This window comes from Chenopodium quinoa, unplaced genomic scaffold (assembly GCF_001683475.1).
Source record: "Chenopodium quinoa cultivar QQ74 unplaced genomic scaffold, ASM168347v1, whole genome shotgun sequence".
Taxonomy (NCBI): domain Eukaryota; kingdom Viridiplantae; phylum Streptophyta; class Magnoliopsida; order Caryophyllales; family Amaranthaceae; genus Chenopodium; species Chenopodium quinoa.
Window position 1 is genome coordinate 1487235 of NW_018744062.1, and position 15894 is coordinate 1503128.

Genomic DNA, 15894 nt, shown 5'->3' on the forward strand with positions numbered 1-15894 from the left:
AGATAGTACAAGGTAATATACTTGTAATATTTGATAATTTTATTATTTACAATATCCAACATCATAAATGAATTTGTTTATAAGAAATTATTAAAATGGGATCCTAAAAAACCTAAATTGCATATTAAATTTTGTCATAGCTTTATAGGGAATTTTACAAATTTTTTGGTAATGTAAATGGTTGACTAAATTGAATTGAAAATTATCATTTCATATTTCAATATTCCAAACAACTATGGGTAACACCTCTATTTTCCTATTTAAAACAACATCTTAGTGTCATAATTTTTACACTCTAAATCAATCTCCTAAAATATTTTTCTATTCATTTGTTCAATAGGTTGTTTGTCTTTTATCTCCATCATAGGTAAATACTTCAACACTCTATGTCATTAATTTTATCATTTGTCTATTGTTTTTTTATAATGTAGGAAAATATACATTTATTTGATTTCATGAATTTTACATTTGACCTAATGCAAGTAATATCAATGAAAATGTAAAGCACAATTAATATTTTATCTTCAGTTCAATTCATTTATTTCAAAAGAATCCTTTTTATTATAATCCTGGTGCCAATTCAACATTAATGTCTATAATTTATGCATGAAATATTGATTCCAAAGTGTTCTTTATCATAGTGTAATGGCTGGTAGGGTAGCATGGTCTGAAGAATGTACGGAGATATTGTTGGACATATGCTTGGAGATGAAAGAATTTGGATATTTAAAGCTTAATTGGGATAGAATAGTGAGTACTCTGATCGTTAAATGTGGAAAGCAATTCAATATCAAACTAGTAACAAATCATTGGAATGATTTGAGATGTTTTGGACAATTCAAATCTCAATGGAAAATACTCACAATGATGCCAAATATAGACACTAAACATCAATTGGCGATTATGGTTGCTGCATTCACACTTCACAATTTTATTCGATTACATGAGTTGGATATACCCATTGATAGTGGTATAGAAATCGAACCAAGAGCAGATTATGATTTGTTTAACGAGAATCGTAAGGCTGTAATGAACGAAGTACAACTTAATATAGCGAAGGAAATTTGGAACTTCTTATGATGAAAATTATATTTGTAAACGTTTATAATTTGGAGCTTATAATGAAAATTTAATTATTATCGTTTATTGTTTGAACAACAACAACAACAACAACAACAACAACAACAACAACAACAACAACAACAATAATAATAATAATTATTATTATAGTAGTAATAATAATAATAATAATAATAATAATAATAATAGTAATAATAATAATAATAATAATAATAATAATAATAATAATAATAATAATAATAATAATAATAATATGTATTTAATTTGAACTTAACTGATCTGATCTGAACTTATTTTTTCTGATTTGATCTGATCTGAACTTATTTTTTCTGATATGATCTGATCTGAACTTATTTTTTCTGATCTGACCTGATCTGAACTTATTTTTCCTGATCTGATCTGATCTGAACTTATTTTTTCTGATCTGATCTGATCTAAACTAAGTAAAAATAAGGTGAACTAAACAAGGCCTTACTTGTAACAACTGCTAAGGATACGGCGGACGTGCTTGCCCTTTTTTTTTCTCTTACTTTATTAAAAAAACATAATCCATACATAATACATATTGAGGAAATGATACTAGTTTATATGAATTTATAATTCATAGTACTACCTCCGTTTCATATTATTTATAACGATTGAATATTTTTCCTCTATACTTTATGTCAAATTGTTGCAAATAATATGAAACGGATGTAGTATTTGCATGCTTTGGGCTTGTAAGTTTATTAGCAAATTACTAATTAATCTATCTTTTAGTGTTTGAATCAAGTTTGAGGGTTAGCCATTTTGAGAGTGAGGGATTCAGTAAGAGAATTTCCAATTTCCCACACACATAAAGTATTCTTAATGAGAATTGAACCTCTAACCTCAAGGTTAGTTGAATGTTCTTTCCTTACAATTGGGCTAACAGTTGACTGGTATTGATACCCATTGATCTAGTATGGCGTTTATTTTGTAAAGGACGCGTCCTATTATCCATAGTACATGTTAGATGATATTAGCTAGCTAGTTAAAATATAACGTATATGCATTTTTGTGATGTAAATTTAGTCTCTTGCATACCGTGTGAGTTAAGGTGGGAAATTAATTAAGAACGATATTATGGGGTTGCAAGTTAAAAGTTGGACTTTATAATCTCAAATTGCATGAAAATTTCATATGCTTTTCACTATTTTAATCTAATTGCTTTATGAAAAGCACTGTGACATTTCTTTTCTCCGAGCTGTTATTTTCTAAACTTTTTGTTGATAAAATATACATAACTCAATTGTGTAAATCTTTACCTTAATTATATGATCTTAAATTTAAGATGAAAATCTTTAAACTTGTATGTGATTATAAGACATTCTTCCGAATCTTTTGTATGTAGGACCACTGAAGATTTGTCGAGATCTAATATCCATGTCATTTAGTATAGCTTGCAGAATCTTGAATTTTAACAAGCTAAGTGCAACATATTGAGAAAATATCACACAAAAATTAATTAATTTTACGCTATCAATTAATGAAAAACACTAGGAAACATAGCACCTCACAAAACTTGGCACATTCTACCAACATACATATTGAGGTGAAACTATCTTACACTAGTTAGCACAATAAGTGCAAAGTACTTAATGTCCTCCACTCCTTAATCTTATAGACTATTCTTAGATAATATACATGGTAAGAAAAAAAAGGAAAAATTAAAATATATAGCTAGGTAAATAATTCTAGCTAGATGAAATTTGTGGACTTAAACTTACATAGTTACATCATGTCTACATAAAATCTACTACAAAAAAAAAAAAAAAAAAAAAAAAAGCAATATTTATGCTCATAAGTTATCCAACAATCCATCAAGAGAAGTATATTGATCCATGGCGTATATCTCGTTGATCCAATCCATATCGTCGTAGGATTCAGCCGTAGAGGCGTGAACCTCGGGCGCCAAAGACGAGTTCACATCGCCCTGCTCGGAAACAGGGGTTGATGGAAAACCTATGCTTGTTATGTCAGAGGTTGGTGAGTTCTGGTTGATGGTCGTTGCCCCTGAATGAGGATCATGGGTGATAAGCGAAGGCGGTGACTCTACCTTGATGGGAGTGTACTCCTGTTTAACCATGGTAGTATTAGCATGGAAGGTTGATTTGGGGAATAAGGTAGGGTTAAGGGCATGTTTGGCTACTAGGTGGTTGTTTGTCTCAAAGCTCAAAAAAAAGGAGTTTTGTTCAAGGGAATCATCTATTATGATTGAAGGGGTTTTGTGGGGGGTTTTGCATGTGTGTTGACCTTGGTAGATGATCTTGTATTTTGTGGGGTTTTCTGAGATTTGTTGGACTTGTTTAAGTGCTTGGCAATTTTGATCAATTTTGTGGGTGCATCTGTAATAATTCCTGTATAAATAAAACATATAAAATTTATTAGTATAACATAAATTATATTCAAGTTTTCTCCATGTTATCGCCTATAAAAAACTTCAATAGGTAAGGAATAATCAATCAATTTGATAAGTGTGGAGTGCTAATTAAGAGTTTGACAATTATGTGGTTTTACAAATCATAGTTCACAGTCTGTTTTATAAATAATAAACAGTCTATACATAGGCCGTCCATTATTTAATCAGTTTATACAACTAGCTAAAACTCGATTAATGAGCCAGTGAGATTATTCAACTTAAAAGTTAGGTGGTATATAACAGTTTGTTAAAAATGTATAATTGATATAATGATTCAAATTGCTATTTGTAGTATAAAAGTAATAAATAGATTCCTATGGTTCCAATTAAATAAGAATAGATTAATAAGCTCCTTATGTGGAATGTGGTATCACTTGCACAAATGCACACATAAACATTGGAGAAGTGGTGTCTTATTATCAATATTGGACCAGCAATCCACATAAAAACAGAGTCAAGAAAGGTATGTGCAATAATAATTGCTAAAAAGAGTAATTCTTTTTTTCTTGTAATGGTAACATTTCAGGAAATTATACAGAATATGATCTACATCTTGAACTCGACTTTCATGACTTTAACAACCAATTAAGATAATGATCATTATCACTAATCATAGATTATCACTAATCATAGATTAATAGTGATCAAATGTGCACTATAAGTTGAAAGATGATAAGAATAATACCTTGGGTAAATTGTGTTGAGGATTCCTTTTTGCCCATATTTCCTCCAAGCATGACCATCATCAGTTAGATTGTTAACCTCCAAAATGATTGATTGGCCAGTCTTCCTGCAAATTATATCATTGACAAACTTATTATTCCCTTTTCAAATAATAATTTTGTTTCTTATTTCATAAAAATTATTGGTACATTAATTTGTTTTTAAGAATAATAAAACATTGAAACCCTCCAACTATAAAATGTCAAATTGTCCTTAGATATTCATTACTAGCCATTTAGCCAATAAGTATCCATACAATCATTTAGACCAAAACACCCTTGAAATTGACAAATAAAATTTTAAATTCCTAGTGACAAAAAAATAACCAAATTGCCCCACATGATGAATTAGATTAGAAAGAACAACTCATTAACTCAGGGTAGGTCGGAATTAATTGGGTGTAACTTGTTTCACAGTAACTTAACGGACCCACAGACCCAAATCCAATCCTACAACGACAAAACGGTCTGATTAGGTCCGGGTCCGGGTCTTAAATGAAAAAAGGATAGATAAGAGAGGATTGAAGATATACCTCCTTTTGTAGCATCCTCTTCTTTCTTTAGAAACAACATTTCCACCACCAATGTTATCCTCAGACTTAGACTGATCAGGACATTCCAATTCAAATTTACGCTTCTTGATCAAAACTTGATCATCCTGATCAAAATCAGAAGCGTTCAAAATAGAAAGAACAGCTTCAAAAGAATTCAAAGTCATCCAGGAATGATGATCTAAAGCCTCACGATCTTCAGCTTTCAATCCTAGCCGTTCATTAATGAAGCTTCGAATCTGATTAGCAGATTCTTTGCCTTTTTCCAAAAAAGTTGTGATATTTTCCATCAAATCATTTTTGGGCGAAATGGGTGATGAAGAAGATGAATTGGGTTGCTCAATTTTGCTGACTACTTGCATTTTTTTTTTTTTTTTTTTTTTTTGTAAGATTTTTTTTGCTTGAAAGTTCTAATGTAGTTCTTTGTTTTCTCTGTATTTTCTCAAGTGAAGTGGTAAGAAGATAAGAAGAGAAGAGTGGGTCTTTGTTCTTATATATGAATAGAGGTGGAGAGAGAAAATTTAAATAAAGGGTGATGAAATTAAATTAAATAATTAATTGTAGGCAAAGCAAATTCGAGGGAAAGGGGAAGGAACCTTGAAAGAAATTTAGTCCTCCAACTTGTAAGGCCTTTCTTTAAATTTATATTTTTGCAAGCACCACGCGCCCTACTACACTTGTTTCTTGTTGTGTTTAACTGTTTTTTCTAGATATTGTGTTGTCTACCGTACCTTTGGGTTGTTCAACTCTTCTCCCATGATAAGATGATTTAACACCGGCTAGATATGATAATTTGGGTCAATAAGTCGGGTTCGGGTTAAATTTCGGATCGTGCTTAAAAAAAACTATTTCAAATTTTGCAAAAACATAATATCATTGCGAAATTTGATAGATGGGTCAAAACGGGTTTAAGTCCTGGTCGTTGGGTTTTAGGTCGGGACGAGTTCGAGCTCTTTCTTAGTAACTTCATATCGGGGGTTTGGAGTTAAAAGCTCTACTTGCAACCCTTTACTATCAATGAAATATAATTCTGAAATACCCACATAATCAAATCAAACTCATTATCGGGACTTTATAAACTTATTGATTGATCTCTTATATCTCCAAACGGCCAAACCAACTTATATGACCTAGGGGAGGGGGACACCCCCATGCATTCACTCCAATTTTAAAAATATAGTTTTCTTATCCTAAAGTGTTACTTCCTACTGATATGAAATATTGTGTATTTAGAATATTTCGTATTTAATCTAACATTTAATAAATAGGTAAAAGTTACATTCAACCTTCCGTTACGTGCCCTACGTACTCCTTATGGTGGAGCTTGTTTCGTGGTTTTCTGATGTCCTGCGGGAGAGTTACAATTCCGAGACTGGAACCGGACGCCTGTACCTGCAAAACAACGGAGACTCCTGGTGGTGGGAGCTCCGCCTCCAACGGTCAAGTTAGTACTTGATTAAGGAGTAATTAATGCGGAAATTAAAGTGATTGGGTCTCTCTAGGTGAGAGTGTTTAATGTATGTAATCTGCTTTTTAGCATGCAAATCATGTAATCCCCCCTTAATGAGGATTAAGGGAGGTATTTATAACCTTGGGAAACGTGCCAATCCTAGGTTTAGGTTAACCTAAGGCTGATTGGGCTTCCCTCGGAAGTTGGGCCTGGGTGGCCGGTTTCTCCATTAGGCATGGAGTATGCCACGTGTCATGACATAATAGGTCCAAGGTGGACGAATAAGCGTGTGCCACGTGGCAAGCCCTGACAGTTCTAACTGGGGGACACTTGGCAGGACCTGATTGGCCCACGTGGCGCATTCCGATTGGTGGGAGCAAAATCCCCTAATCATTTACCCCTCACAGGTGGCACGTGACTGGTCACGAGTTACCTGTGACAGGTGTCGCACTGTAACAGGCGACGGCCTGCTTCAGGTGTCAGTTGGCTAAAGGCCGAGAGATTTTCCCGCCCAAATTTTGAATTCTGAAAGTGACCCTTCGCCTTCTCACTTCGCCTATATAAGGGAGTGTTGACTTCAGTCATTTTCACACTTGAGTACTTTGTGAGAGAACATTCGGACCCCTGAACTTGCTCTGACAATTTGGACCTTTTCTGCCTACCGCCTGTTCTGACAAGCCGACTGCAAAGGATTTTCAGAACTTCATCAACCGTCACTCGTTCAGGTAACCGTCGGTTCTCTTACTCTTAATTTTCTCTTTATTTTTTTTTTTTTTGAAATGGCACCACGGAAGCACACGACACGACCTAGGTTAGTGATCAGTCGGTCACCGGGGACGGCTGAATCTAGGACTAGGAGTGTCGCCTGCCCTTTTCCGGACCAATCTTTGCCCTTTATACAAAATCCGACTGTATCTGTGTCTATGCAGAGCATGATGGCCAGAACAAAAAAGACTGCCAGGATCTCAAATTCAGACGGCTCCTCCCGCAGGGTGCCGATTAGTGAAACATCTGACTAGGCGCCAGATGTGGAAGTGAAACAAAGCGGCTTGAAAGCCGGCTGTTCTGAGGGAGGAATCAAAGTGACCCCTTCCCATTTCTCAGTTCACAATTCTTCATTCTCTCCTGCTCCTTTTAAAGGAGAGGAGGCGGGCCCCTCCGGGAGAGGGAGGAGTCGTCCTCTTCGGACTCGTCAGAGAACGATTCCGAGTCTAGCTCTTCTGGTCATGCTTCTCTGGACACAGAAGAGAAAAACAGTCGCCTGCAAGAGGCGAGGCTTTCTCACGCAGTTGAGAAGGGGGACAACTGGGCGGAGCCATCCGCCTCTTACAGAGAGCAAAATACCCCCTACTACTGCACGGTACCTCGGGGCCGGATCACAGCCATGCAAGAGAAAGTGGAGAGCTTTATCGCAAACCACACCATGGGCCCCGACTTTTTAGTGTTCGTGCCGGATCCAGAAGACACAGTCGTCTGGCCGGCTGGTACCAGTTATGATAGCGCCTGCTTTGGCTGCTACGAGGCGGCCATCAAGGCTGGGTTGCGCTTCCCATTACATCCGGCTGTTCAGCGGATCTTGGATGGGTATGAGTTGGGGTTATGGCAGTTAGCCCCGAACTCCTGGGTCAACGTACTCGGCTATGTGGCCGGGTGCGAACTACACGGGGTGGAGCCGAGCTTCAAGGCTTTCGCCCACATGAACTACCTCAGCCGGACCCCTAAGGCAGACGGTACCGGCTGGTATCAATTGACGAGCCACAGGGGCTACCTCATGATGAGAGGTAAAGCAAACAAATGGAAGGACTGGCGGAGCACCTTCCTCATCATTGAGAGTTCAGACACAGAGCTGAACAAGCGCTTCAACAGGTGGAACAGGAATCCGCCCCTTCTTGCAGGCGGCCGTAGCATGCCGCCTGTTCCCCCCAAGGCTAAGAAAGAGATCCTTGATAAAGGACTCTTTAAAGTAGAGTCGAAGGTGATCTCTACTTCAGGGGTACGAGAGCAAGTACCCCTGCACTGCGTCCCGAGCTTCAATTGGCTTTACGACGAGTACTTTTTGGCCGCCTGTGGCCTCAGCAGTCGGTGCTCAAGAGGTAGCCGGCCTGTCGAATACTCTGTTGTTTCATGCATTTCTTGTTATGACTTGTATTAACTTTGCTAATTGTTTTTGCAGCGGACGCCATGAGCAAAATTACCGCCTCCAAGACTGCGGCGGCCATGTTGCGGGCCTCCATCATGCAACAAGCTTCAACCGACTCCCCCAAGAAGGGGCACCCTTGGTGGGCTTCGAACCTTTCACCCTCTTTTTGGAGTTGTGTTTATGCATATACTGACTTTTTCTTCTTTTTTAGACGGGTGCTCCAAGAGCTTCTTCTTCCCAACAGCCGGACCCCAAGGCCCGGAGGACGACTGTTGCGAGCTCTCCTTGTTCTGCCAGGAAACATGTGGCGGCTGAGAAACAGCCGGCCACTTCTTCTAAAACTCCAGCTGGGCCGCCTAGAAGTATGAAGTTGTCCTTGTAAATTTTAAACTTGCTCCCTTTTTTACTAGGTCTAATCCGTTTGTTTATGCTTGATGCAGCCAGCCCTCAGGAGCCTAACTTGGTCGAGGTGGCCAAGTCTATGATCAAGGTCGTTCCTCCAGCTGAAAGGGAGACGGTCAGGGGTGTCGGCACCCTTGACCTAGACGGGATTGCAGGGGTCCTTGCTGAGGTATACTTAGCATATTTTTGAGTATTTGAATTCCTGGACGTCTGTTTTCTTTTTTGTTTGGAAACTGACGCCTGTTCCTTTTTACTTAGGCCCTGCTCCGAGTGAACGGCCTTCACAAGCCGCTTGACCGGAAGAACAAAGAGGTAAAGGCTGCAAAAGCCATGGCCGCCTCCAACTGTGATAAGGCAATGTTTCAAATTGCCCAAAATGAAGTTCTGACCATTGATTCTTTATTATCAGGCGCAGGCTACCGCCGCTATTCGGGCTCAGTTAGAGGCGGCCCAGAAGAGGAATGGCGAGCTGGAGGCGACCATCATCAATCTCAAGGCCGAGCTGAAACCTCTTCGCCTAAAGATGTACTCATACGAAGCCTTGGAGAAATCCTTGGCCAACGTAAAGGAACACCTGGTGACCCAGGAGAAGAGTCTTACTTAGGAGCTCTCGGAAAAGGCCGAGCAAGAGAAGAAAGAGCTGGTCCGGGAGATGATGGAAGACTCTGCTCAAATCCAGCGCATGACTTGGGGCCGCCTCTTCCCCAATGCCGACTTTGCCTCATGGGAAAAAACGTACCGACAGTGTTCTGATACATATAATCAAGAGATCCTGGCGGCTGCTGAGGAAGAGGCGTTGGAGGAAGCGTTGGAGGAGGAGGAGCCGGTAGTGGCGCTTGTGCCTCTTGGGGGTAATGCATCAAAGAAGAATGCAGCTGAAGCCGAGTCCAGCAAGAAGAGTGCTGACCAGGCGGCAGCTGCTAATATTGAAGATCTGCCCCCTTCTTAAGCTTTATGTATTCTTTCCACGGCCTGCGTGCCGTTTGTTTTGTATTTACCCGGCCAGGGGGCCGGGGCTCTGAATATTTTGCCGGTCTTTAATGACCGGGTTCTTTTTAATGAATTTTGAGCTTCAACTTCAAATTTGTCTAAGTATTGAATATTCTGATATCCAATTGTTCACTATACCGACTGTTTTACATGGCCGATAGTTGCAGACAGGTACGGATAGTTAGTCACGCCGCCTATGCCCCTGGACGACTGGTTGTCTGTTTCCAGGCTAGACGATCAGTCGGCCATTTAGCCAATCGGTATTCAAACTATTTTAAAGACTGGATCCCCTTTAGGCAGGCGGTCCTGTCATTGTTACCTAGTTGCCAAGGAACTGAGTAGTAGAGGTATCAAGCGGCGGGTACCGGTTGTTTCCCTTTATTCGCCAATGTTTGTTGGCTTTTAACTCATAATTTGTTAACCTAGCAGGAGTAGTGGTTGAGAGCCCCTGTTTGCTAAAAACAGGGGGACGACTCATACCTTTTAGGCTACATACTAAGTTTGAGGGAGTGACCATAAGTTAACATAGGAGTTAGTCTCCGTCACACTCTAGATTGAGTAGTAGAGGTACCAGGCGGCGGAGGCCGGCTGATCCCCTTGATTCGCCAATGTTTGTTGGCTATTAACTCAAGAGGTTACCTAGTAGGAATAGGGGTTTGAGTGCCCCTGTTTGCCAAAAAACAGGCGGTCTACTCAAACCTTTTAGGTTCCATACCAAGTTTGAGGGAGTGACTATGAGTTAACGTTGGAGTTACTCAGTCGCCGTCACTCTTGCTTGAGAAGTAGAGGTACCAGGCGGCGGAGGCCGGCTTGACCCCTTGATTCGCCAATGTTTGTTGGCTATTAACTCAAGAGGTACCCCCTGCATTTATCCCAAGTAATACAGGCGGTCATCTGACTTAGATGTCAACTGCTACCACTGGTTTGGTTAGTGATAGAGTTATCCTTGTCTCAAAAACGGCTACGTGGTTGCCCTTGGGGACAGTCGTATAGGTGCCATGTAATTATTTTATAGAGCAATGTTCCACCCAAAAGGGAGCTGCTCTCTGCGACGAATTTCATCCTGAGGGATGCCGCCGGACGCCTGCTATGATGTTGGGACAGGTCGTATTAGTTTTGAAGATTGGATCAGTTGGCTTGGCGCCTGGTCTGATCATTCAGCCTGTGGCCTTGGTTAGTTCTTGGTGAACGTAGGTGCTAAGTAAGAGGAGGGTAGCCGCCTGTTTAGGCACAGGGTCGGCCAGGCCCTAATCTTTTTTAGCTAAGTATAAGGGGGTGGCTGTGTGTTTGGAACCAGTCGGCCTTCTTCTATGGAGAGTAGCCGACTATATGTCCAGACGGCATGCCCCTATGGTGAAATAATACAATGTAGAGTAGCCGACTGTAAAGGTACAGGCGGCATGCCCCTCTGAAGATAGAGTGAAATACTCAATGGAGAGTAGCCGACTGTAAAGGTACAGACGGCATGCCCCTCTGAAAAGAGTAGAATACTCAATGGAGAGTAGCCGACTGTAAAGGTACAGACGGCATGCCCCTCTTAAATAAGAATAAAAATTTAAACTTGGAGAGTAGCCGACTGTTTGTCAGTAGGCGTGCCCCTCTTAGTACCAAATTGAATAGTAAGTATGCAAACTTTTATTAAGTAGCTCTTGACTATTTACATCATTCAAAAGAAATATTTCTTAAAGATTATCTACATTCCAAGTTCGAGGCAACGGTTGTCCGTCTGGTGTTTCCAGACGGTAGGTACCGTCCCTGACTTCTTCATAGATTCGGTAAGGTCCTTCCCAGTTGGGAGTTAGTTTGCCAGACTCATTAGCCCTACCAACTGCTTCCATTTTTCTAAGTACAAAGTCCCCTACTTTGAGTGGACGCCTGTGTACTTTTTTGTTGTATGATCTAGTCATTCTCAGGCGGTAGATTTCATGGCGCAAGACAGCATTGCCCCTCCTTTCAGGAAGTGAGTCTAATGCCAGGCGCATGGCTTCCCAGTTTGCCTCTTCGTCATATAGCATTACTCGAAGAGTCGGCTCGTAGTGTTCTATTGGAAGAACAGCTTCCGCACCATAAGTTAGGAGGAATGGAGTTTCTCCAGTCGCCCCTTTTCCAGTCGTCCTAATGGCCCAGAGAACATGTGGTAATTCATCCGCCCATAGGCCGCCTGCTCGTTCAATCTTTTTCTTGAGACCGTCTGAGATGATTTTATTAAAGGCTTCTACCTGGTCGTTTGCTTGTGTACGACCGACAGATGCAAAGTAGTTTGCAATTCCTTGGTCACCCAACCAGCTTTTGAGAACAGGCGTCTCAAATTGGGGACCATTATCAAAAACCATAGACATGGGAACCCCGAACCGAGTGATGACATTTTTCCAAATGAATGAAATTACATCCTTCGTCTTGATTCCCTTTACAGCCTCCGCCTCTACCCATTTAGTGAAGTAGTCGACGACGACAAGTATGTACCTCCTTCCGCCTGTAGCAGGCGTATATGGACCCAGAATATCCATGCCCCACTTAGCAAACGGTAGTGGGCTATGAATGGTAGTGAGGTCAGTAGCCGGACGGTGAATTAGCTTGCCAAACCTTTGGCACTTGTCACATTTTTTCACCATCTCCATTGCATCTGCTTCTAAAGTAGGCCAAAAGTAGCCCTGCCGCCTTGCCCGTTGAGCAAGCGTCCTACCGCCTATATGAGAAGCACAGTAACCAGAGTGAAGATCGTCTAGTATATCTCGTCCCTTTTTTGGAGTAACACACTTTAAGAAGGGTTGAAGGTGCCCCTTTTTGTGAAGTTCTCCTTTTATTATTTCAAATCTGGTGGCTAGTTTTTTCAGTGTTGCCGCCTGTTGATGATCATCCGGCAGGGTACCGTTCGTCAGATATGCCCTGATTGGATCCATCCAGGTTGAGCTTCTGTCTAGGATTGCAATAGGTTCTTCCTCAATGCTTCTCCTCTCCATTACTTCCCAAAAAACAGTTCGAGGAGTATCAGAGGAGGCGGACGATGCTAATTTTGACAGTGCATCCGCCTGGTTGTTTTCTGATCCCGGCACTTGGATCAGATGGAAATCCTCAAGGGAGCCGACTGCTTGTCGGACCGCCTGTAAATACTTGATCATGGCCGGATGGGTTGCTTCGTATTCGCCATTGTACTGACTCACTATCAATTGTGAATCGGAACAGGCGTCTATTTTTCTTGCCCCTGCCGCCTTGCAAATGCGGATTCCGGCTAGTAAAGCTTCATATTCTGCTTCATTGTTTGAGGCCTGAAAACTGAAGCGTAGAGCATACTCGTACCTGTCGCCCTCCGGCGACTGACATATGACGCCTGCTCCACAGCCATTTGAAGTAGAGCTTCCGTCCACATATACCTTCCAGACTTGGTCTGGAACTTGAGAGTCAGGGGGACGAGTCATCTCAACAATAAAGTCAGCAAAGGCTTGTCCCTTCACTGCTTTTCTAGGCTCGAAAGTAACTTCGAGGCTCTGAATTTCTATGGCCCATTTGATCATTCGGCCTGACGACTCCATGATGGTCAGTGGCCGCTTGATAGGTTGGTCTGTATACACGACGACTGCATGTGCAAAAAAGTAGGGTTTCAATTTTTTAACAGCCATGAAGAGTGCAAGACCAAATTTCTCCACTAAGGGATACCTCAACTCGGCATTTTTCAGTACGTGACTGACAAAGTAGACCGGGAGCTGACAGCCGTCTCTTTCAGCAACGAGAACATCGCTTAACGCATGATCAGAGACGACCAGGTACATGTAGAGTACTTCTTTGGGCAAAGGGCTGACCAGCCTCGGCAAGGAATGCAAGTGAACTTTCAATTTCTGGAAGGCGGCCTCAGCATCCGGCCCCCATTCAAACCTTGCCTTTTTCTTAATTGCCTGGAAAAAGTACAGGCATTTGTCGCCTGATCGGCTTAGAAATCTTCCCAAGGCCGCCAGACAACCTGTTAACTTCTGAACCTCTCGGATGGTACGAGGCGACTGCATGTCAATGACCGCCTGCACCTTCTCAGGGTTCGCCTCTATTCCTCTCTGATTGATAAGGAATCCGAGAAATTTACCAGACTCAACTCCAAAGACACATTTCTTGGGATTGAGCATGACATGGTGCCGCCTGAGTGTGGCGAAAGTTTCTCGGAGGTCCGACAGATGATCTTTCTGAAGTTTAGTCTTGACAATCATATCATCAATGTATGCCTCGACGTTTCTCCCAATCTGATCAAAGAACACAGTGTTTATCATTCGCTGGAAGGTAGCCGGGGCATTCTTAAGACCAAACGGCATGACCGTGTAACAATATAATCCCTGATCAGTGACGAAGGTCGTCTTCTCCTGATCTTTCTTCCATAAAGGAATTTGATGGAAACCAGAGTAGGCGTCCATAAAGCTCATCAAAGCATGGCCGGCTGTTGAGTCGACCAGGTTATCAATTTTAGGCAGAGGGTAACTGTCTTTGGGGCACGCCTTGTTTAAGTCTGTGTAGTCTACACACATTTTCCAGGTGCCATTCGGCTTTTTAACAAGCACCACATTTGCAACCCAGTCTGGGAAGTAACATTGCCGAATGAACCCTGCATCAAGTAATTTTTTAACTTCGACGGCTGCCGCCTGACTTCTTTCTTCGCCATGGTTCCGCTTCTTCTGCCGTACCGGCTTCTTTTTCGGATCCACGACCAGTTTATGTACCGCCAGATCAGGACTAATGCCTGGCATTTCATGGACTTCGAATGCAAAGATGTCCTTGTATTCTTTCAATAGTTTGTGAAAGTCGTCACCAAGGTCTCTCAGAGCAGTCGTCCCAACTTTGACTGTTCGATCAGGACGTGAGTCGTCTAAGATCAGGTCTGTATGCTCACCAGCTGGCTGAGGGCGGAACTCATCCGACCGCTCCTCTGCCAATGATTGCTATTTTCTTTCTTTTATTGCGGCCCCTGTCTGGGATGCCTTTCTCTTCTTGCCGCCTGCTTCTTGAACAGGCGCACTCTCCTTGACATTGTCAAGGTCTGTTTTTTCACCACTTGACCCAGTGGCCATAACAGTGGGCTTGACATTCGAGAGATAGCACTCTCGGGCCATCCTCTGATCTCCCCTTAGGGAGCCGACTGTTCCATTATCCCTCTCAAACTTGAGCAACATAAGAGATGGGATTATAACAGCCTTGGAATTATTCAGGGTTGGTCGTCCCAGAATCATGTTGTAGGCCGAGAGTTCTTCTACTACCAGGAACCGGACTACCATGTGTCGTCCTTCCCCTTTTTCGCCCAGGCGGATGGGTAAATCCACTCGTCCCACTGGGTGAACGACTCCTCCTCCAAACCCTACTAAAGGGTGGGAGGCCGGATGTATGCAATCAGTCTGATATTTTAGTTTCGACAGACATTTGCTACTGATGAGATCTGAGGAGCTTCCGGTATCTATGAGGATTCGGCCAACTCTCTAGTTGGCCACTTTACATTCAATAACGATAGGGTCGTCATGCGGCCCTCTTACCCCTCCTAGATCTTCTTCAGTGATGACAATCTCAGGAAATGAATATTTGGACGGCCGTTCTTGGTGAACGGAATTTACATCTAACCGCCTGAGATTGTCTTTGTTGCCCCTAATAGTGGGGCCGCCTCCTGAGAAGCCGCCTGCAATGGTGTAGACGACTGCATCATCTGTATCGGAGATGTCGGCCTGTTGTTTCTTTTTGGCCGACTGCTTTTTCGAGGAAGTGTTCCCCGTAGATTTCTTGACATAAGTGTCAAGATCACCTTGCTCAGCCAGGCGGTCCAGATACCGCATGAAACTGATGCAGTCATTGGTGTGATGGCCAACATCTTCATGATAAGCACAGAATTTTTCTTGGTTCCGGTTGTTTGCAGAACCCTTCTTGGGGACCGGCTTCTCAATTGAGATCCGTCCCTTGACTTCTTTTAGGATAAACTGGTTATCCTTGTTAAACACATACTTTGGGGAGTATGGTTTGAATTCTTTTTTCTTTTTCTGGGCCGGCTGTTTAGAGGAATCAGCCGCCCAGACCTATTTTCTCTTCTCATCTTTGTTTGACGACTGTTTCTGTCGTCCTTCTCTTTTGTCGGACCTTTTCCCGTCCGACTGTTTTACCGT

At 41.9% G+C, this 15894-nt stretch overlaps 1 protein-coding gene across 1 annotated transcript; it reads right to left on the reverse strand.

Moving 5' to 3' along the window:
- Positions 1-2562: 2562 nt before the first annotated feature.
- On the reverse strand, positions 2563-5410 carry LOC110690718 (probable WRKY transcription factor 30). The gene is made up of 3 exons (XM_021867591.1): positions 4776-5410; positions 4206-4310; positions 2563-3458 (listed from the first exon to the last, which is right to left on the reverse strand). The coding sequence occupies exons 1-3, from the start codon at positions 5153-5155 to the stop codon at positions 2900-2902; spliced, it is 1044 nt and encodes a 347-aa protein (XP_021723283.1). The 5' UTR covers positions 5156-5410; the 3' UTR covers positions 2563-2899.
- Positions 5411-15894: the final 10484 nt, after the last annotated feature.

What these genes read in the sequence shown, in the direction of transcription:
- LOC110690718 (XM_021867591.1), bottom strand. Translation starts at nt 5,155, where the DNA reads ATGCAAGTAGTCAGCAAAATTGAGCAACCCAATTCATCTTCTTCATCA. An exon ending in AGAGGATGCTACAAAAGGAG is followed by an intron (nt 4,311 to 4,775) that starts GTATATCTTCAA and finishes TATAATTTGCAG; the next exon opens with GAAGACTGGCCAATCAATCA. An exon ending in CTCAACACAATTTACCCAAG is followed by an intron (nt 3,459 to 4,205) that starts GTATTATTCTTA and finishes TTATTTATACAG; the next exon opens with GAATTATTACAGATGCACCC.